Genomic DNA, 17,539 nt, shown 5'->3' with positions numbered 1-17,539 from the left:
CCGTCCATCTAGGTTGAATTACTGTTTCGTGGCGACTCAATTTGCGCGCGAAACTGACATCATCAATGAGTTATTAATAATTGTAAATTACTTGAAAAAGCGCAGATGATTCAAACATTCAATATTTTCCATTGAATGCACTGAATATCGAGTTACATAATGTTTAGAAAAAATTAAGGGTTAGATTTACGGTAAATGAGAAAAAGGTAATTTCATAGCTGTACATACAAAATTCATTTTATTTATAAAAAACCATATGTCTGACTTGAAGTGCATCTAAAAGTCATCTTCCTGTTGCCACCCATCTTCCTCAGATAAAAACCGTCTTTTATGAGTAGTATTCATGTACGGTCGCAAGGCCCACTCTGAATCAGCAGCAGCAGCATTGTCTAATGTGCCCAATTTGATTTCGTACAATTTAAGTTGAAACCTGGGACCGACTTCAGACATTTCAATATCCTTGCCATTTATTTTCTTGTAATTATGATGACGGAATGAAATATAGTCGTCGTGATTAGCAAAAGTGATTATTCTTTTGCTGTCCTCCTTAGGTACAGGAAACAAATGCTTTAATATGCTGACAGTCCTCTGTCCCAGTTTAGTTTTAAAGTTGTGAAATATTAAATGCGGATACTGTTCAGACATTGTTCCAATGTCTGGAATATCGTGACGCATGACGACGTCTGACATGGTGAAATAGGCTGTAGGTCCGTAGGGCAGATGGCAGATAACCAGGGTGTCTGGAATCCCTCTATGCTCGTGCACCATGATGAAATCGGTCACGTCATTGGCACGACAGGCGTGAATTAGCTGTTTCATTTCGTAATTACCGCGATTCATCCTTTGGGAGTTTGGAAATATGAGTCTGAGCTCTTTGACGAACATTTTCAGCCGCGAGCTGGGGTCTCGCGATGTCGTTATAACTATTTTCGGGTCCTCGACACCTGCCCATCGGTATTCGTCGTCCTCGTGCGTGCCCATTGCTCCTCCCATCTCCGTACCGATCGCTACGGCCATTTCGGGGCCTGCATCTTCCCACTCGATTTTTTTTTGCAAATGCAATGCATTCTTCCTCAGGTCGTGATGGATCGGAGTATTCTCTTCTAGGCTATGTTTTAACCTCTCTTTCTTGTCCTGGATCGTCTTCATTTTGTCCTGTACTGACTTTCGATAGAGGTATTCCCGCCTCAGTCGCGCTTGTCTTCTCAACATCTTCGATTTTTCGTTTTTATCAACCCTTTAGCACACAATAATGCGTTATTTATTTTTCACAATTTGCGAGGCTGCCGTCAAACAAGCATCAAATCCGATGCAACACACGTGTTTTGCTACTCGTATTCCATAGGTTGAGTAAAAAGTAGAGAACTTACGCTACAGTTAGATATGAATAGCTAGACATCGGGCAATTCTCGAAGTTTTTAAATTCGTCTCAAATTCGGTTGAAGCGTGAAATAAATAATCGACGTGCTATAATTATGAACGCATCTTGTAAAAAACGAACAAGGCTATGCAGTCTACCGTACAAATAATGATATTTTCCGCGCGTGTTGGAGTACGTTAATCATTTATTTCACGTTTAAATCAAATTTGACTCGGAGTTTCAGCCCTTTTTAAAGTTTTAACTCACGGCCACCAGCAGAGCGTTGCGGACACCTAAGACAACGAATTTGATGAAAATTTCGGACAATGTGCGTTACTACATCGCCCGTGAACACAGGCGTGGATGACAGTTGATGATAGATGCAGTTTTCTAGTGGTTCGTACAATCAATTTTGATAGATCATGGAAGAAGCACCGTATAAATTAAGTTCCGTGTTAGTTGGTCACAGTTCTGATGTGCGAGCTGTAGCGGCATTTAAGGATGGAAGTCTGGTGTCAGTCTCGCGCGATAAAACCGCTCGCCTTTGGAGGCCGAATGAGTATGTCGAAGCTATAACCTATATTCCTTTGAATGTTCCACAACGAATTATTATTGTCCCTGTGATCGAGGCAACGTGTAAATCAGGGATTTTCTTTTCATTGTCAAGCTCCCCGTTTCGTTGTTCCATAGTTGACTGGCGAACGGAAATTCGCTTCGTTGCTCAGGTTTTCATGATGCTTGACCCTCCGCAATAATTAACTTTCAGATTAAATGCCGGATACACGGAATCCGCAGTGCTAAAGGGTCACAGCAACTTTGTGAGTTCAGTATGCGTAATAAATCCCTCTGAACAATTCCCGGATGGCTTTGTAATTACTGGGAGCAACGACAACAATATCTGCATTTACCTGCCTGGGGAAGAGAATCCGCTGCACACTATAAAGGCGCACCAAAACACTGTGTGCAATTTGAGTGCAGGTAAGGAGGAGGGAACATTCCTATCCAGTTCGTGGGATCTTACAGCAAAATTATGGCATATCAACAAGCTGGATTCACCACAACTGACTCTGACCAGTCACACGGCAGCTGTCTGGTGTGTGGCAGATTTGGCCAATGGCGTCATAGTCTCAGGATCGGCTGACAAGCTGGTTATAGCCTGGCGCAGAAATGGCACCATACTCCACAAGTTCTCAGGACACACAGATTGCGTTCGTGGAATATGCGTGATCAAGGACGAAGAGTTTTTGAGCTGTGCCAATGACGCAACCATTCGACATTGGAGTGTATCCCTAGGGACTTGCCTCGGCACTTACTGTGGGCATACGAACTACGTGTATGGAATAGCATCGACGTTTCTGCTGGGCGGTTCACATGTTGTTACTTCCGGAGAAGATAGGACTGTTAGGATTTGGCACAACGCTGAAATCCAACAGACTTTAACACTCCCTGCGCAGTCCATATGGTCAGTTGACATTTTGCCAAATGGAGACATTGTCACTGGATCTTCCGATGGATTAGTTAGAATTTTCTCTGCTAAACCTGAACGTTATGCCGATGCTGCAACTTTGCAACAGTACGACGAGGCCGTCGCTAATACCCAGCTTAATGCTGAGCAGGAGTTGGGTGGCATCAAGATTAGTGAGTAGGTATTCTTCCCTGTTTCTTGTGAAACTTTTCTTTCATCTTTGAATATTACTTCTGGAAGAGAAGGGTGTACGTTTGATCCTACGCATCATTGACTTGTTCTAAAATGACATAATTTTAGAATGATTGTGCGAAATTTTTAACATCTTATGTATTTTGATCAAAAACATTAACAATGATGATTCCTGGTGACCCACAGTCTGCCAGATGCCAAAGCTCTACATCAACCTGGACAAAGAGATGGTCAGACAAAAATGATAAGAGATGGAAATACCGTCAAGGCTTACAGCTGGTCGCAATCAAGCAAACAGTGGCAACATGTGGGAGATGTGATGGGTGCCTCTGGTGGTAGTCCAGCCACATCTGGTAAACAATTGTATAATGGTATGGAGTACGACTACGTTTTCTCAGTCGACATTCAAGACGGTGTTCCACCTCTAAAGTTGCCTTACAATAATGGCGATGATCCTTGGTGTGCGGCCCAAAAGTTTATCCATGATAATAACCTTAGTCAACTATTTCTTGAACAGGCAAGATATCAATTTTATCAAACAAAATGTCTTATGCACATGGCTTACGAAGACCCTTCAATGACATTTTCCTGTTTGCAGGTGGCAAACTTCATTGTAAATAATTCTCAGTCTGCCCCAGTTCTGAACGCCGAACCCCAGTTCGCTGATCCTTTTACAGGAGGAAATAGGTACATACCAGGATCTGGAATTCCTGGAAGAACATTACCAAATAATGTGCCAACACCGTCGGCTAGCTCTTCCAGTAGTTCTGTGTCGCAGACATACATACCGCATACTACCTATTTGAAATTGGAGCAAGCCAATGTTCCAGCTATCACTGGTGATGAATGATTACATATTTTTTGCACATAAAATACCAGTAATTTTGTTACTACTAAAAATATACAACAAATAATTTGCTAAAATTTCCAGAAAAATTACTAGAGTTCAACAGAAAGATTGACAATGGCATTCACACAGTTTCGGAGGAATGCTTAGACCCATTTGTAAAACGATTGTGCAGTCAAAACGGAGACGAGGTTGGAGCTGATCCAATTGAAATGTTGAAAATATTTTTGAATTGGCCAAATAATTTGGTGTTCCCAGCACTGGACATTGCAAGGCTGGCTGTACTTCGACCAGATGTTAACTCGCAGCTATGCAATGACGGATTGTTGGCCGTGCTGAGGCGGCACATCAAAACTGACGCACTTCCAGCTAATCAAATGCTAGCTTTTCGAGTACTAGCTAATATGTTCTGCCATAGTAAGGGTGAAGCATTGGGTCTACATTATAAAGACGAGTTACTCAAGACGATACTCGACCTTTCGTCTCTTGGAAGTAAACATAACCAGGTATAACCGGTACTTCAACATTTATTCTGACATGCGGGACGGTTTGATCAGCGCCAACGTTCTTAGAGCTTCTATCCGTACATGTTTTCAATCGTACAATTAATCAATTTACAACTGTTGTTTCAGATTGCGATAGCGAGTTATCTGCTTAATCTAATAGTGGCATTGAATAAACTTGACGATACACCTGGCAGAACAAGGGTACTTAATGTGATGTTTGCCGTTTTGCCGCTCTTGACTGAGCCCGAAGCAATATTCAGAGGGCTCGTTGGGTTGGGTACAATTTTGGCAGCAACACCAGACCCCGAGGATCGTGATAAATTAATTACAGCTGTGCGACAGTGCGAAAGTGCACTGGCTGTTATCAAGACAATGTCCGAATGTTCGACCAATAGCCCTGCACAAAATAAACTTTCTAATTGTTCCAAGCAAATTATTGATCTAATTATGTAAAGAATTCTTACTGTCAAACTTTCGTATTTTTAATACTGAAGGAGAAAATATTCATTCGGCAATTCGGATTTCTCAAAATAATTAAATTCGCGATTTCTTCGTAATTGGTTATGAGAGACCTAGTTACTCGAATAGTCTACATAAAATTTTTAGGCAACAAATTCATAGCTTCTCGAAATGATTTGGCTCCAATTCGTGGAATTGGGACGGTTTCTTGTTCACGCGAGACCTGCATCAATTATGTAATGTTCATTTATGATGATATTTTTGCATTATTTACTGAATTGCTGTGTGAATATTGATTGATTACATCCATTATATGTACAGTGTGTAGTAGAATGTGCTACGTGTTACCCATTAAAATTAGCATCATTTGGAATAAAAGCAGTGTTCAAATTTATCGAGAGCACTTTTAAATGAAAGAGGCGAAAAATTATTTAATGATTGTCCCACAACTGTAGCATTGCTGGAGAAAATCTTACGTCTGCGTGTGGTAACAAATTTGACAATAATTGCGACCTTTGATACAAGAATTTTTCTAGTTTTTTTTTTTTTCTTTTCTTTTAAGCAACCCACAGGGAGTTTTTAATTTATCAGTGAACTTTACTTCCCATGTAATGTCTTGAATTCAATGCAGATCAAGTTTTTTTTTTTTAGTATTTGATTCAACATTGTCAGCATTGTAAGCTTCTATGATTTTTCTATTTAATTCGAATAAAATGCCGAATAGTTTAACGGGGAAATTTGGAGCGACAGAGAAATTGATGACATGTAATAGTGACAGTGATAAAACAAAAGTCGCACATGAGGTAAGATAACTTGTATATCTAAATAAAAATGAGCTCAAATATGTACAACGACGAATATAAAATAATAATTTATGTAATATACATATTTGATTTAATTCTTCGGACGTTCAATCCATTAAACATACAACAGACAACGGTGTAGTAGTAGAATATTGTTATTATAGTAACGTCAAATATATATTTCCTTAACAGATAAACGATCGGTCTTGAGTGATCAAGAGCCGGTTCATCTTAACTTTGTAATTAGTTACATGAAAAATAACATTCACTGTATATATTCATATTAATTTCAATTATGTTCGATGAAAAATACATACTATATATTGAGATAGTTTGTTTCAGCCATGTAGATTTAGGCTCGCGACGGGAATGTGAATGTGTTGGCTTTTTTCTTTGTTTTTTTTTTTTTGTTTTTTTTTACAAAAATAATTTTTTAATATATTCTTGAGATCTGTAGGACGATATTGCAGAAAAGTGATGTTGCTGCTCTGAAGTTCGAACAATCAATCAAAAATGTGCAGATGATTCAGACTGCGATATTCATTATTCATTCATTTGCTTAATTAATTAATTAATTAGTTATTTACTTTCTTTCACTAGTATATTATCATTATCCCAAGTACATTGGGCCACCGAATGCATATTTCAACAACCAGAAAAAGCAGTTTTTAACGCAGCCGTTACAACTTTTTAACAACATGCGTACTGATCTGACTATTCGATTTATCTTTTTTTTTATTTTCATCTAACACTAGCAAACCACTAGAGCAGTTTGAACCAATTTTCTGTTTCATGCATATCACCGTACACGTAATGTAAAATTGAGACAAATTATGCACGAAATGGGGTAGGGAATGCTCTCCAAAAAAGTATACCGAATAAAGATTTTACCCGAGGATTTCTTTACTCGTTCAATGTATCATCATAAAGTAACCGAGGCTTCGCGAAGTTTACAAGTCACGTATTGTGGAAGAACAGAAAAGAAATATCAAATTTAAATTTCAAATTTCAACCCAAACGGCGTTCCGGAATAAAGGTATTTTTTTCCTTCTGGTTTTTATCGGATAAATGAAAAAAATTTAAAACGAAGCGTATCAAAGTATCTTCAACTGTTAAAGACCCTTTCAAAATTCTCAGATAAAATATTCTTTGAATAAATAATAAAACTATCCTCGTTCTTTTTCCCGTATACCCGTAGCAATTACGTGGCCGCGTTGGGCTGAGCTGGGCAGAATGAATAGCTGGGAGGGACCTAGAATTTGTATTGGGTCCCCCCAGCCCCGTCTCATTCTGCCGGCGTACTAGCCGCCCATCTATCAAACTCAATACCTGAATCAGGACTAAGACCTAGATCGATAGGACTTAAAAAGCTAGGTACGGGACAATTGCAAGGACCTCCAGGTCGGCAGGCGCCGATACACCTTCTGTCGTTGCCTTTACTTCTATCCCCCCGATTCCTGAGCTCTATTTCAAAGCTGTGCAACTGTTCCATGAAGTGAAAATTCGGAGCTACGTTTGACTTCCGGCTTCGTACTAAATTAAAAGCGTCATTCAGGCTAAGGCTGCACTTGTGCATAAGGTAGGCAACCGTTATTGTTACGGAACGTGATACTCCGGCTAAACAGTGGACCAGTACACCTTTATCCGAACTTCTTGCTTCCTCTGGAAAGAAACGGAAAAAAAATCAGAAATCATTATCACGAGAGTTATCGAGGCTTATAAACGAGGTGGCAACGTAAAGCGTTCGTAAAGCAAACTTGTGACCAATATTTCGTCGATTACACATTATAATTGTATTCGACAGGAAGTTATGAAATGTTTGTAATATCGACGCATTTTAATGAAGCATATTAATTAGTTGCGGGAATTTCTCCAGGAAACTGTTTGAAGGATTTTGCGGCTGCCTGCGGAGCACGTATTTCATTACGCAACGCGAATTTCGTACTGTAAACAATGAAAATATTTAGAATAGAATTTGAATACTTCATAAAAATACAACGGGGCTCTCATTCTCAAACGGTGCTGTAGCATAACCGGATATCCGTTGTTTAATTGTCTAGAGTAAGTTCGCCCGCCACGTGGGAAAGTTTCTATTTATAAGAATCCCAATTTAACCACCGCGACTTTCTTAAACAGGAAATCCTGTTTAAGAAATGCTTAAATCTTAGAAATTGAGCTGAAAATTAAAACCCGTATACCGCGGCCAACGGAAAACGTACGTAAACCCGCAAATATTATTATTTACTGTATTGTTATTATTATTATTATTATTATTATTAAATAATATTTGCGGGTTTACGTACGTTTTCCGTTGGCCGCGGTATACGGGTTTTAATTATTAAATAATAATATTTGCGCGTTTACGTACGTTTTCCGTTTGCACCAATTTTGGCATTGTTTGTGAGCGACTTTAGTAATTTGATCTCTTCAAAAAATACACAGTACATCCAATTAAACACACTGGTAAACAAATTGAAGTCAGTTCTGTCTTTTTTACCGTTATGCAACTTTTTTAGACAGCCCATAATTTTCAAATACGAAATAGAAAACACGTTTATAAATATCCAATGATCGAAGTAAAAATGATTTACCGATGAACTGAATTGCCTGAGGAAAAAAGCTGGCCAAGTTTTGACTCCAGTGATCGCTGATAGGTATCTGCATGTATTTGATAGAGCCAGCATCTTCAAACACATTTGGTAAATCAGGTGTAACGTTCAGGATATATTGTATCCTGTGGCGAGCTAGGGCATCTCTGTCTTCGCTGTTGGCTGCATTTCCTAAATATAAGTGCGGTAGTATTTCCACTGGAAAGTCTTTGTCTTCCTCTGGCCCTACATAGAGAATAAAACATTTTGTAAGTTTGCAATCTTGTGTGTTCAACTTGATACTTATTAATTATACACATGATAAGACACTTCGTAAAACAACTTCTCAAGAGTAAGCTCAACAGACCTCCTCAACCTGTCAAGTACTGCGATATCTACTAAACAATCAACAAATAAATATGAAGATAGTTACATATCGTGGTATCGACCTGTTTAGAGTGAGTTTATAATCAAAGAAACTGCTGGTCTGAAATATATCTGATTTCAGAGTTCAAATTATTCTTATTATTCAGAGTTTTATTTCTACCAGGAATTTAATACTTAGCTGGAATAATAACTGTAACACGAATAGATATCAACCAAAGTTTAAGAGGCACACTGATTCTTTCGAGTGCTCGTATTAATAATCTAAAATAACGCTTGGTAAAATTTAATATGTTTAATACTTGGAAATAAAATTTGTTAGGGTGGGATTTTATTTTGTATGCTCACCGACAGAGTCACAGGTACTGTCGCTATCAGAATCGGAATAGGCTCTCGTTGTGGGTGGGGTTGAAATGCGAAGGGATCTAAGGCCCATAAGTTCTCCCTCGTTTGGATCTTGCCCAGTTAGTCCTTCGGCATTTGCCTGACCCCCTTCGCACCATTCAGGGTATCTGTCTCTGAACGCTCCGAAACCACCTGGAATAAATAACAAAAAGAATGGTATAAAAAGTTTCCAAATTCAACAAAACGAATGAGTAATTAAAACTGGTAAATTGAGAGGAATCTTTATGTTTTTCAACAGATCCTCCTTCGCATTCTGGATAGTATTCATCCAGCATTGATGCGGTTGTTAATAAAATTACAAAAAATCTAATGAGTCACTGATTAACAATTGATTAAAACGAGTATTTTTAACGCATTTTAGATAAGAGAAAATATTGGTTCAATAAAATATAAATAATAGTTGAAGAACGTATTCCGTTATCGCGAGGTATTGTATTGGCATAAATTTTCAATTGACGAACAACAGTACCGTAGTATGCAATATTATCAGTGATTAAATGATTGTGTAGAGATGTGGGTCAGGCAGTTGGTTCTAGGGCAAGAAATGTAGTGATGGCCTGTATAGTACCAGCCGCACACAAATCAATATTTCATTCAGAACTCCCTCTCTCTCACCCTCTATCTCTGTCTCACTTCCATTTCAGTTGCCATCTCATCTACTCTTACTGGCTTTAACTTACTAGGAAATTTACAAACCGCAGGCTATAAGAAATATCTTTCCATTCGCTGCCCACAATATTCATAAAGTGAATTTCACTTGTTCTCTTTGGAAAAAAATAGTTAGATGAAAGAAAATATTTTAATATTCTCAAATTTTAATGAAATTAAAAAAAATTGAAAATAGCGAATAAAAATTTATACCAAATGTAATGAAATTTCAATTTTCAATGTTGCTCTAAGTTGATTAATATAATCCAAAAACTATGACAAGCGGTGTTTTTCTCTCCTACGTCTGCGTTGTAAAAAAAAAAAACATATTTCAAAAATTGTTACCAAGTAGTTATTATTTATCCCTAGAACACCCTGTGCTGTGTTTAATATATTACAGGTGCACGTTCCAATACCTGTCTGCAATATAGATCTGATTGTTACTTGGTTTGTTTGTTTCTTTGTTAAAATAGAGCATCTTTTATCAGCAACCGTCAGATAATTTATCTTTCTCGTCAGAATTGTGAAGGAAAGGCGCCGCAGGCAAGCGAACAAGAAGGCAGTATTTTTCCTCGTCACTTATCGTGCTTACCAATTAAACTAGCTACTCTGCCGCCGCTGTTTCGAAGCCTCCGAGTCAGAACTTGGATCGTCTCGCCCTGGTGACCAGCAGGCTCGGTGGAATCTCCAATCAGTATGAAAGTCCCACGGCTCTCCTTGTCCCCGTACAAAAATACTTCGACTCTGGCCCTTAGATCGAGGCACCTGATCGTCGCCAGGAGATCCACCTTACCTGCAGCCAAGCGACGCAGCATGATGCTAGGAATCGCCAGTGGCACGGAGCCCCTTATATGCGCCTCAGCAAATTCTGAGTGAGCTCTGCAGTCCAAAACAAGTAGCCGACTCGGCCCCCCTAGCGAACGAAGTTCGCTAAAAAGCCATTCCGTGCTCACCAGACCCTCTTCCGTTGTTCCGCCCGGCATTCTGAGGACACCGTTGCACTTTTTCTGTCGTTACTTTTGTTATTTTTTCTTTTCCTTTATTTTTTTCTCAAGCGATTGCTTCTCCACTCGTCGATCTCTTCTTATTCGTTAGAGAATGTGAATTATTGGAAAGTTGGTATTGCTAGAGAATTTAAAATAAAACTGCCTTCTTGTCGAAGAAATTACAATTTGGTCCAAATTAAAGATTTTGGAATGGTGATGATGACAATGCTGCTGCTGCTGCTGCCTTGATTTTCTCTCACTTTTACTTTTTAGTTTAAAATTTTTCAGCTTCTCGTTTTCCAATAACAGAGAACATGTATGTGGATTTGTATTATTTACTTCTTTCGACTTCGTTTCAACAACAAATACGCATACGCGTATATTTTTGGATACTTTTTAAAATATTTTTAAAACTTTAGTATGGCACTTATTAAGAATATATAATTATAATTTATAAATATATTGGAATTATTAAAATCTTGACGAAGTTGTATTATCAATTATAATTTATAATCTCGATTTTTTAGTATTATTATTATTTTTTTTTTAATGTAATAGATAAAATATGTATGTATATATTTATGAACGTAAAGTTAAGTAAAAAATAATAATTTCGTTACATCTCGTACATCTTCGTGTGATTTAATACGATGATAGTATTACTTATTATTATTATTAGAAAATGGTTTATAAATTAGAACATTTTTTTACTTATTAATAATATTGCATATGAAATTACGTCAGGTATGGATAATTGATTACTTATTACAAAATATTATAGTATCGAAAAAATGGCACTTTTTTTCAACATTTGTTTTACGGAAGTAGTACTTGTAAAGTGTAAGCGAAGATTGATCAACCGATTTGAAAACACATCTCAATCATACCCAGTTCGTAAATTTTATACGACGGGTGAATTCGATGAAGTATGTACAAGGAGCATATTGGCCTCACTTTCGGCATAACTTCTTCCCTCTTCTTCTCGAATTATTGATTTTCAAACAATTCAGAATTCGTCTATTAAAAATATAAGTTAAGTTTGGAATGTTTACAGTAGTCACTTGGGAAATGCATGTCAAAAATCTTTTGATTATCGTAATGATATTTATCGATTTGCAGTGGCGTAGTTTGGGAATAAACAATAAGGGGACATATCCTTAGACGCGGCTCTTTCTTTTTTTTTTACTCTTCTTTATTCTCCTTCTTATTCTTCTCTTTTACTATTTTAAATCTTCATTCGTCTTACTTCACAAACTCGTATACACGGGTGCAATCACTATTCCAGGTATGTTGGTAGGTGTACAGGTATCAAACAAACTGATGCTGCGGCAGACGGTGTGCGAGTAAAGTAGTGGCTGGCTGACGATGAACTGACTGACCTGACTGACTGATTGACTGACCGACTAAATGAGTTACGCCAGGGCAACCCAACTATGCTTCAATTAATTAATTGATCAACAATTATTTAACGTGAATCATCAACGTTTTAACTTAATACACTCGTGGTTTCACCTCACGAAACCTTCCAACATCGCTGAACCGACTACCAAACAATTTTTCACTCAATTTGGATGAGTTTTCTTTACTTTTTTTTTTTTTTTTATCCCCCCCGATTCCTTCGTTTCTTCCTCTCTTCTTCTACATCACATCCAGTTCTACACTGTTCTGTTTTTTCTCTCTCTCTCTCTCTCTCTCTCTCTCTCTCTCTCTCTCTCTCACTCACTCACTCACTCACTCACTCGCTCGCTCACTCTCTCTCTCTCTCTCTCTCCCTCTCTCTCTCTTTCTCACTGTCTCTCTTCTCTCAAGTCCTCGTTTCTTTTATACTTTTCCCAACACTGTGTTCCACTGGCCACACCTTGCTCCGAGCGTCCCTCTGTCGAGAATGGGCGAATGGCGATCAGTTTTACGAGCACAGCGAGACCAGCCCTCCCACGATTGGACCGCGATCACGTGACTTCGACTCTGGTCCAATCACGGCCAAGACTGACGTCAGTTCATTGACAAAAGATGTTTTCATTAACTAGGCGTGGGTAGATCGGAGTTCGGCGGGATGCGCGGGTGTCCGGAGTTGGACCATCGCGACAGTTCCGCCGCGGGAGGGGAACACGGATCGTCGTCGCTCGACGGTTGCGCAGGAGGGGGGGGGGGGGGGGAGGTGGAGGACGGATGGGGGCTGCCACGACTCCCCTGCCGCACTATGCGCTCCTTTACGGCGTGGGTGCGTGCCACCGTATTATTGCGATACGGAGGCAGGAGAGAGACACGTTCGCCTTCGAGCAAACTCAATACGCGCGTAGGTCGTACAGGCATCGGCGCCCATACATTTCGCCATGTGTACATAACCGGCATACCATGTATAGGTATACCATACCGTACTACATCGACGTGCCCCCCCTTGGCTTCCGTATACCTATATCGGGTGAAAATGGCTCGACTACCCCTGAGATATAGCTACATGTGTATATACATATACATGTATAGGTATACATATGTAGATAGAGGAGTCCGGTTGCCATACTTATATTCATGTAATACATACTATGTCTATGTATATATAGGGTTATCCCGTGTGTACACAGCTAGAGCCAGATCAGACACTCACCCAGGGCTGCGGCGTGGGTTGACATTCCTTTCATTTAAATGTCGTTAAAATTTAATATACGTTTAATTATATCCATCCCCGTGTTATACGCTTAGGTATGCCATTGGCAGCGAAATTTTTTTTTATTATTTTTTTTTTTTCTTCTACGATTTCGCGTACACGTAACCGATGTCTGGTTGAATGAAATAGCTGTGACACTTTACGTGTATCTAATCTTCACTGCAGTCTGCGATAACAGCTGTGTATACATCAGACATCGCGATGGATCATTTATCGAACTCTCGCGTCTTCTTACGTATGTATATGTATATATATATATATATATATATATAAAAATATAAGTATTATGTCATACGCATCGTTAACAATTTCGGTTTGCAAGTATTATGTTTTTGCGTAGTCAAATATACGGTTACATGTTCTGCACAGTGGTTCCGGAATATTATACATAGAATGTGTTATGGGTATTAGAATTGATATGAATGTAAGCTATTGGTTGTTTTTATTTTTTTTAAATTTTTTTTCTAGTAAGCAATTAGTCGTCTTCAGTTATAGCACGATTAGACTTACATCCGATCACGGTACAAAGTTATGCGATTTTCCAGATATTCAAAGGCTGTGTTGCGTGATCGCAGTTCGATCCTTGACCGAAGACGATGACCTTGTGGCGTTGACGCTTGTGGTATTATCAATCGTTGCTTGGAAAATGTAATGCCTCATCGCTGCTTAGTCAATGAATTTACCGACGGAGTTTCCATCTTTTCTCGCGAGGATTGCAATACGTTATAACACGAATTGAAGTGATACAAAATTACATGTAAATGCGGAAAGTTTGTGGGCGTGGTCTGTGATCTGTTCCATGTTTTTATTATATTCCGATACACTCTTCTGTGTTAAGAAGGGGTGTTTCACTGACAATGAGAAAGAAGTGATACCATGATTGCAATGTTTCATGATTACTTACATTTCATAGAGTGATTTATAATATTTCATATGCATTCTTACGATCAAAAAAGACTTTACGGTAATCCTAAATGATTTCTCACGACTACCAATGATTACTAGTGCGTAATTTTATTTCAATATTACTGATTTCAGAGATTAAGGGATCATTTCGAATGTTATTGAAATCATGATTACTTGAGTGTAAGACTCATTTTGTATAAAATAAGTTAAAAAATACATCATGAACTCATAGTCACACCTTAAAATATTATACATAATATATGTATACATGTTCGAAAAATTGAGAAAATTCATTGAAATGAAATTTAATTAAATCCTCGCCGTACAAACTGATATTTGTCTGGAATCCGACCCACCTCGATACATACTGAACCTGAATGAAATTCCACGGGTGAAAATAATATTTTTCTAACTCGGTCCATTATATTCTTTCGAAAGTTTATTATACCCACACGAATGGCGGAAGCCACGTTACATCCATACGTGCATTGTAAGACCGACGATTGCCCAAGGCTTGAACTTTCTTGGGAATTTATAAAACCGAGTATACGGCTAAGTAAGGTTCGAGTCGACATAATTACATACGGAGAGTCGTAACCCATGAAGGACGTTTCATTGTTAACGCACGTCGTCGTGGTACCGAAAGAGTGCCTCTTCGCTCTTTGCGACATACCGCGCGGTCTACGTAAAATGTCGCATGTATGCGGTGCATAGATACATCATACATGCGTGATATACGCGCGGCAATACGTGAACCGGAAACGGTGCGCCATAGTGACGGGTTGTGCAGGGTATACACGAGGCGTGCTTCAATGCAGACGTGCGGACGTAGCGAGCGGAGTTGTAGGCCGTGTGTGTGATTGCCACGAAAGACCCAGGTTGACAGGAAATGGTTCGAGATAAGATAATGGCGTCCCTCGCCTCTCCTGCATCCGGCAGCTTTCTTTGCTTTCAGTAGAACCGCGTCGACGCCGTCGAAGCTGTGCCGCCGCACATAATCGGAGAACGGACGTGTTATTGCGATCAGCGAATAACGTGCTTAAAAATAAATTTAAAAGAAAAAGATAAACGACAGTCAATTATTCGCCTTCCTTCTCTATCGTGCGTACTTCCCGCACCCTCGAATAATTCTTATTATACATATACGCCTCTGCGGTCATCCGCCGCATTAATTATTCGGTTAACATACGTCGTGTACATACGTAGGTACGTCGTGCACACCCACCGTTTCTAATTCTCTTATGGTCACACGAGAATCGAGAAATGTCTTTGAACAACCCACACGTACGTAACCATATACTGCGTCGGTTTGTTGGGAATGAGACAAATCTATTATCTCTTCCGGACAGGTTTTATATTTTACAAGACGTCGTACATCGGTATCGGTCGAATTCACCGAAACTACTACGTACAACCTTAATGCTGCAGCAAGATTCATTAATAGTCAATGATTGCTCGTGCCGTGCGTATGCTTAAAGCTCTTTCATAATAATATCATGTATATCCTGTCAGAAGTTAGCCAAACAATGACCCGATATCTCGGGCTAGAACAGATTGCACCCATTACAGCGAGGCACTGAATGGTTCTAAAAACCGGCCGCCGCGGCGTGCCCAAATTCTTTCTCTGTTCCACGCAACCTACGGGTGAAAAATTTGTTCATGCAGTCGCATTCTCGAACGAACCCGTCGCTACGAAGCGTGTGCGTGAGTTTTAACAGACCCGTGAGCACCCGGGGCATCTCTACAAACCCTGCATTCATCATAAACCTGTAGTATGTATAGATATGCACCCGGGTTCAGAGAAGTACGCATGCACGTAGATACACACGAAACACGTACAGAGTCGCTACAACTCTGCCCGCTAAGGTGCGTGCACAGCACACCGTATACAGTGTATAATACGTTATAGGTATAGTCGCAGCTTCCCCTTCACGATCCTCGACGGGCCCGTCTCTTCTTCGATTCTCGCGACACAGGATGTGTACAGTGTACAGTCTATGCACGGTATACACTTGCAATCAACGCCGAATATTCCGGCTATATACTACGTGGTAGTAGTTGGTGGGCGGGGGTAGGCGCTATTAAAGTAAAGTAATCAATGAACCAGCGAAAGGAAAGGCGGGGGCAGAGACAGAGAGGCAGAGGAGGGTCGAACGACGGGGAATCATGCGCGCTCACGCCGGATTCTGTGCCTTATCGTAGCCGCGTTTTTATTTCGCACGCGTATCTTTACGCTGGCCGGTCCCGATGGTGGGCGGCGAGGCGGCGGGGGGGGGGGGGGAGGGGGAGGGGGGGGGGAGTATGCGAGACCCGTGTCGTGTAAGAACTGCACGACTATAAGCACAGAGGACACCCAGAGACGCGGGCGCACGTCTAATTCTTGGATGCTTTTTAATAGGGTCAAGAATTGACCCTTACGCGTCCAGCTCGTAAAAATTGATGCAACTCGCGACGGTTGTACATACATAAAGAGTACTTACAAGTATATTATAGGTATGTACCGCGTGTGTGTGTACAGACCCTTAGAATGATGCTGACGCGTTCAAAGTTAACACGGGACACGGCGAACCTACATACGAGAGCCGTATACTGTGCCGGTTCAAGTTATAAAATTAAATTTGGAGCTAGGATATTTTTTCAAACGATTTTACGATTTTAACATTTTTACGACAAGCGGTTCCGTTCGCTGCTGTTGCTGCAACCTCGGAACTTGATCTATATATACTTAACAATACCAACGGCTCATTTTTTCTAAAGAGATTAAACGCTTTGCTCCACATGCGTAATTGCGTAATTATAGGTGTAAGGTAGACGTAACGTGGTTGGACGAAATTTTTCATTTGCATTTTAGCATCCTGCGAATATTACATACGGCTATGCGTATGTACGTGCATGCCTATAATAGCTGCAGCCGTACAACCGACAAATTACAACATTTTTGTTATAGCCTACGTAATATCTGTACGAGCGCAGAAGAAACCACTCCCGACGTGAATGGAATCGTCTGTTCATTCCGACAACCGTGGCATCTAATTTATGCGATACTTGTCTCGAAAAATCTTCACGTTATGCACACTTGAGACGCCGCGCTGCAGCACTGCAGTGTGCATTCTAAATAACGTATTAACTCAACAACCAGATGATATTTTTACTGCCAGATTATTGCCAACATTTCCCTTTTCACGTGGGTAGGCACGTAATAAGGTTGAATCGATAGAGTTTTTGCAAGACGACTTCGCTGCACAGTCGGAATTTATGATATTATGTGGGCTTATGAAACTACCTACCTTCTGGAGGAAACCAGTCAGCAAGCCGTCATTTTATA

At 39.8% G+C, this 17,539-nt stretch overlaps 3 protein-coding genes across 4 annotated transcripts; 1 reads left to right on the top strand and 2 right to left on the bottom strand.

Annotated features, from left to right (window-relative positions):
• Positions 1 to 221: 221 nt before the first annotated feature.
• On the bottom strand, positions 222 to 1,352 carry LOC124180486 (U3 small nucleolar ribonucleoprotein protein IMP4). The gene has a single exon (XM_046566080.1). It carries the CDS (start codon positions 1,210 to 1,212, stop codon positions 277 to 279), a length of 936 nt encoding a protein of 311 aa, XP_046422036.1. The 5' UTR covers positions 1,213 to 1,352; the 3' UTR covers positions 222 to 276.
• Positions 1,353 to 1,705: 353 nt separating this feature from the next.
• Positions 1,706 to 5,245, top strand: LOC124180478 (phospholipase A-2-activating protein). 2 transcript variants are annotated; one of them, XM_046566066.1, is made up of 7 exons: positions 1,706 to 1,756; positions 1,820 to 1,919; positions 2,127 to 3,002; positions 3,204 to 3,534; positions 3,616 to 3,856; positions 3,949 to 4,370; positions 4,497 to 5,245. In XM_046566066.1, exons 1-7 carry the CDS (start codon positions 1,741 to 1,743, stop codon positions 4,821 to 4,823), a joined length of 2,313 nt encoding a protein of 770 aa, XP_046422022.1. In that variant the 5' UTR covers positions 1,706 to 1,740; the 3' UTR covers positions 4,824 to 5,245. The 2 variants fall into 2 exon arrangements, with proteins under 2 accessions (XP_046422022.1, XP_046422021.1); XM_046566065.1 differs by having other exon boundaries at positions 1,711 to 1,919.
• A 1,571-nt stretch (positions 5,246 to 6,816) lies between these two features.
• Positions 6,817 to 12,352, bottom strand: LOC124180482 (dual specificity protein phosphatase Mpk3). Its single transcript, XM_046566071.1, has 4 exons — positions 10,250 to 12,352; positions 8,953 to 9,141; positions 8,224 to 8,466; positions 6,817 to 7,294 (listed from the first exon to the last, which is right to left on the bottom strand). The coding sequence occupies exons 1-4, from the start codon at positions 10,638 to 10,640 to the stop codon at positions 6,918 to 6,920; spliced, it is 1,200 nt and encodes a 399-aa protein (XP_046422027.1). The 5' UTR covers positions 10,641 to 12,352; the 3' UTR covers positions 6,817 to 6,917.
• Positions 12,353 to 17,539: the final 5,187 nt, after the last annotated feature.

Source organism: Neodiprion fabricii, chromosome 4, assembly GCF_021155785.1.
Source record: "Neodiprion fabricii isolate iyNeoFabr1 chromosome 4, iyNeoFabr1.1, whole genome shotgun sequence".
Classification (NCBI taxonomy): domain Eukaryota; kingdom Metazoa; phylum Arthropoda; class Insecta; order Hymenoptera; family Diprionidae; genus Neodiprion; species Neodiprion fabricii.
Note: the sequence above shows the minus strand (reverse complement) of the source record. Positions and strands in the feature narration are given on the sequence as shown.

What these genes read in the sequence shown, in the direction of transcription:
- LOC124180478 (XM_046566065.1), top strand. Translation starts at nt 1,783, where the DNA reads ATGGAAGAAGCACCGTATAAATTAAGTTCCGTGTTAGTTGGTCACAGT. An exon ending in GGTGGCATCAAGATTAGTGA is followed by an intron (nt 3,003 to 3,203) that starts GTAGGTATTCTT and finishes GGTGACCCACAG; the next exon opens with TCTGCCAGATGCCAAAGCTC. An exon ending in CAATGTTCCAGCTATCACTG is followed by an intron (nt 3,857 to 3,948) that starts GTGATGAATGAT and finishes TAAAATTTCCAG; the next exon opens with AAAAATTACTAGAGTTCAAC.
- LOC124180482 (XM_046566071.1), bottom strand. Translation starts at nt 10,640, where the DNA reads ATGCCGGGCGGAACAACGGAAGAGGGTCTGGTGAGCACGGAATGGCTT. An exon ending in CAGAGTAGCTAGTTTAATTG is followed by an intron (nt 9,142 to 10,249) that starts GTAAGCACGATA and finishes TATTTATTCCAG; the next exon opens with GTGGTTTCGGAGCGTTCAGA. An exon ending in CAGTACCTGTGACTCTGTCG is followed by an intron (nt 8,467 to 8,952) that starts GTGAGCATACAA and finishes TTCTCTATGTAG; the next exon opens with GGCCAGAGGAAGACAAAGAC.
- LOC124180486 (XM_046566080.1), bottom strand. Translation starts at nt 1,212, where the DNA reads ATGTTGAGAAGACAAGCGCGACTGAGGCGGGAATACCTCTATCGAAAG.